We start from the raw sequence: 5000 nt of genomic DNA, 5'->3' as shown, positions 1-5000 counted from the left end.
CTAAACACTCAAACCCTCAAACACTAAACACTCAAAATCTAAAACACTAAACACTCAAACCCTCAAACACTAAACACTCAAACACTAAACACTCAAACCCTCAAACACTAAACACTCAAACCCTAAACACTCAAACCCTCAAACACTAAACACTCAAACCCTCAAACCCTAAACACTCAAACCCTCAAACACTAAACACTCAAACCCTCAAACACTAAACACTCAAACCCTCAAACACTAAACACTCAAATACTAAACACTCAAACACTAAACACTCAAACCCTCAAACACTAAACACTCAAACACTAAACACTCAAACCCTCAAACACTAAACACTCAAACCCTAAACACTCAAACCCTCAAACACTAAACACTCAAACCCTCAAACCCTAAACACTCAAACCCTCAAACACTAAACACTCAAACCCTCAAATACTAAACACTCAAACCCTCAAATACTAAACACTCAAACACTCAAACCCTCAAACACTAAACACTCAAACCCTCAAACACTAAACACTCAAACCCTCAAATACTAAACACTCAAATACTAAACACTCAAACACTAAACACTCAAACACTAAACACTCAAACCCTCAAATACTAAACACTCAAACACTAAACACTCAAACACTAAACCCTAAACACTCAAACCCTCAAACCCTAAACACTCAAACCCTCAAACAGTAAACACTCAAACCCTCAAACACTAAACACTCAACACTCAAACCCTCAAACACTAAACACTCAAACCCTCAAATACTAAACACTCAAACCCTCAAACCCTAAACACTCAAACCCTCAAACACTAAACACTCAAACCCTCAAATAGTAAACACTCAAACCCTCAAACACTAAACACTCAAACCCTCAAACACTAAACACTCAAACCCTCAAACACTAAACACTCAAACCCTCAAACCCTCAAACGCTCAAACCCTAAACACTCAAACCCTCAAACACTAAACACTCAAACCCTCAAATACTAAACACTCAAACCCTCAAACACTAAACACTCAAACCCTCAAACACTAAACACTCAAAACCTCAAACACTAAACACTCAAACACTAAACACTCAAACCCTCAAACACTAAACACTCAAACCCTCAAACACTAAACACTCAAACCCTCAAACCCTAAACACTCAAACCCTCAAACACTAAACACTCAAACCCTCAAACCCTAAACACTCAAACCCTCAAACCCTCAAACCCTAAACACTCAAACCCTCAAACCCTAAACACTCAAACCCTCAAACCCTAAACACTCAAACCCTCAAACAGTAAACACTCAAACCCTCAAACACTAAACACTCAACACTCAAACCCTCAAACACTTTTTCATCAATGTGATTCTGCATATAAACTTAGATATTAACACTAGATTGTGTATTAAAATGTGTGTGTGTGTGTGTGTTACCTTGCAGCGACACTCTCCGCTGGTTTTGTTACAGTCGGAATCGAAGCCTTTATCGATGGGGCAGTTACATGGGCCGCACGTCTTATGACCCCACCAACCACGAGGACACGGCAGGTCAGTTCTGAGTTAATATAACATGATATACACACAAAACTGGTGAATTACAGTCAGACTGATTAAAGAATCCCCCAAAATTCACAGAGGAGAGCCTAATTATCCTTTAGAGTAGATTAATCTGAGCACGCCTGAAGAAGTTATTTAAAAAATAAGAGTAAAAAATAAATACATTAAAAAAGAAATTGTTATACAGAGTATAGCAGCAAACCACAAATATATTCATTATTTCAAATGTAAGACAATATATTTAAAAAATGATAAATAATAATTATTATTATTTATTATAACAATGCCAACAACTATAGTGTATTTTTCATGCATGTAGCTTTACAGTGAAATAATACATTTTAATAATAAAAGCGAAGAACATAAAAATAGTAATGAGTAAATTTTGTCTTACTTTTTCTCGCAGTATCGACCAAAATAGCTGCTGCGACAGTCGCAGACATAACCGTGGGCGGAGCTCAGCTTCCTGCTGCAAGCTGATTGGTGTTCGCAGGGGTTCAGAGCGCAGGCGTCCGTGCAGTTGTTGCCATAGTAACCTGATTATCAGAAGAAGCATACATCAAATGCTCACACTGTGTAAACAACAGCTCAGCTTTTCAAAATGGTTTATAAAACACTGACTTCATAGAAAACCTTCCCTTCTATTAATATTTTACATTTCACCAGATTATATTTTATTATTTTACAGGACTCGTGATGAAGTGCAGCACCGATCGCTAACCTGGATGGCAGGTGCAGGTGTGCGAGTCCCAGCGGTGGGTGCAGGAGCTGTGTGGGGGGCAGGGGTTTGAGCTGCAGGGGTCCGGCACACTGCAGCCGCTCTCCACGTTCACCCTGAGCACCTCATACGCACTCAGAGAGAGCGAACCTGCGGACACGCCCTGCACAACAAACACAGCCATTAAAAACAGCAAATTAACCAGCGAACGTTACACGATTAATCACCCCAGAGCAGCCAGCAGCTCATACAGTCACACGACTGCTCAAAATATTGAAAATAAAAAAAAAAAACCCATAAAATATAAAATGTGCTACCTTTTCATTCTTTATCTGATTTTTAATGATCATAATTTAATTTTTTAATTTGATTTCAAATACAATAACTTTCTCTTTTAAATCTATTGTTTTAATCATGTCCTATTTCTATTCTCCTTTACTTTACGGGCTTCGCTCAAAGCTGGTCTTAAAACCCACCTTTTCCAGTTGGGCTTTTGACTGAAGCAAAATTTTTAAATTACGTGTATTTTTTTCCCATGATGGCACATTATTTTCTTTTTTTTTGTTATCTTTACTGTACAGTGTCCTTGGATGTCTTAAAAGGCACTTGTCAAATAACATTGCATTATTATTATTATTATAATTATAATAATTATAATTATTATTATTATCCTGCCTTTCGCCCGAGGACTGCTGGGATAGGCTGCAGCACCCCCCCGCGACCCTGACGGAGAAGCGGCTTGGAAAATGGATGGATGGATTCTTATTATGGTATTTTCTCATTTATAAAGCACTTTGGATGACAAGTGTATGAAAGGTGCTGTATGAATACACCTGCCTGAGCTTGGACCAGGTTTCATGTTTATTTTTTTCCAACATGTTAAATTCAGCAAATGCACAGTAGATGTGCATGAAATGTGCAGAAGTGTGTTTTACTGTAGTGGAACTTATTTTCACAAATTAACACAACACTAAATTTGACCAGGGGTGCCAAAACTTTTACATATGACTGTACACACAGTAGATCCACCTGTTTATTTAAAATCCTCATGTTTAGACATAAAAGAGTTTAATGTAGAATGTAAGCTGGAGAATTTCAGCCTTGACTGCTTTTTGAATGAGTCACAGTGCAAGGCAGCCAATCAGAAGAGAGCTTGTTTACATACCTTAGTCTTAAAGGCACAGTAACGCAAATGGCCTGTTTATTTTGAGGGATAAAGAGAGTTTGGACAACGATGACGTAGAAATAAAGAATGTTTTTGGTAGATAAAGGCACCACACATCATGAATGGACATGGTGGAAATATAAGACACGGGCCCTTTAACATTCCTCGGCCTTGCCTTTTTTTAGCAGAGGAGCTGTACCTGTATACAGCCGTGGAACCCATGCAGCACTTTGTTGTTGCCTACAGCAACACCGCCAACACTCAGAGTCTTCAGCTTCACTCCCTTCAGCTTACTGTCCACCTCCATGGAGGACTATACAAAGACACAAGAAATAAACGATGACCACCCGACACAACTTTAAAAATACACTGTTAGAATTTATATGCATTTTCTACCAAAATCATCTGGAATTGACCTAGTCATACTCCTATAATCACTACTTCCTAAACCAGAGCACTTTCTACGGAACAGAAATGGTGTCCTAATCACTATTACCTACATTAGAGCACTATACAGTGAACAGAAATGGTGTCCTAATCACTATTCCCTACATTAGAGCACTATACAGTGAACAGAAATGGTGCCATGATCACTATTCCCTACATTAGAGCACTATACAGTGAACAGAAATGGTGTCCTAATCACTATTCCCTACATTAGAGCACTATACAGTGAACAGAAATGGTGCCATGATCACTATTCCCTACATTAGAGCACTATACAGTGAACAGAAATGGTGCCATGATCACTATTCCCTACATTAGAGCACTATACAGTGAACAGAAATGGTGTCCTAATCACTATTCCCTACATTAGAGCACTATACAGTGAACAGAAATCATGTCCTAATCACTATTCCCTACATTAGAGCACTATACAGTGAACAGAAATGGTGTCCTAATCACTATTACCTACATTAGAGCACTGTAAAGGGAATAGAAATGGTGTCCTAATCACTATTCCCTACATTAGAGCACTATACAGTGAACAGAAATGGTGTCCTAATCACTATTCCCTACATTAGAGCACTATACAGTGAACAGAAATGGTGCCATGATCACTATTCCCTACATTAGAGCACTATACAGTGAACAGAAATGGTGCCATGATCACTATTCCCTACATTAGAGCACTATACAGTGAACAGAAATGGTGCCATGATCACTATTCCCTACATTAGAGCACTATACAGTGAACAGAAATGGTGTCCTAATCACTATTCCCTACATTAGAGCACTATACAGGGAACAGAAATCATGTCCTAATCACTATTCCCTACATTAGAGCACTATACAGGGAACAGAAATGGTGCCATGATCACTATTCCCTACATTAGAGCACTATACAGTGAACAGAAATGGTGCCATGATCACTATTCCCTACATTAGAGCACTATACAGTGAACAGAAATGGTGCCATGATCACTATTCCCTACATTAGAGCACTATACAGTGAACAGAAATGGTGTCCTAATCACTATTCCCTACATTAGAGCACTATACAGTGAACAGAAATCATGTCCTAATCACTATTCCCTACATTAGAGCACTATACAGTGAACAGAAATGGTGT

General features: G+C 38.6%; 1 protein-coding gene across 4 annotated transcripts in view; it reads right to left on the bottom strand.

Moving 5' to 3' along the window:
* celsr2 (cadherin, EGF LAG seven-pass G-type receptor 2) overlaps positions 1-5000 on the bottom strand; it is a 134006-nt gene that overhangs the window by 31264 nt on the left and 97742 nt on the right. For all 4 annotated transcript variants that reach the window (XM_037532528.1, XM_037532529.1, XM_037532530.1 and 1 more), the window contains exons 12-15: positions 3627-3740; positions 2266-2425; positions 1939-2080; positions 1422-1542 (exon numbers count right to left, since the gene is read on the bottom strand). In XM_037532528.1, the coding sequence (XP_037388425.1) occupies positions 1422-1542; positions 1939-2080; positions 2266-2425; positions 3627-3740 (537 nt within the window). The remainder of the gene's footprint in view (positions 1-1421; positions 1543-1938; positions 2081-2265; positions 2426-3626; positions 3741-5000) is intronic.

Source organism: Pygocentrus nattereri, chromosome 21, assembly GCF_015220715.1.
Source record: "Pygocentrus nattereri isolate fPygNat1 chromosome 21, fPygNat1.pri, whole genome shotgun sequence".
Classification (NCBI taxonomy): domain Eukaryota; kingdom Metazoa; phylum Chordata; class Actinopteri; order Characiformes; family Serrasalmidae; genus Pygocentrus; species Pygocentrus nattereri.
This window is presented reverse-complemented; position numbering and strand designations above follow the sequence as displayed.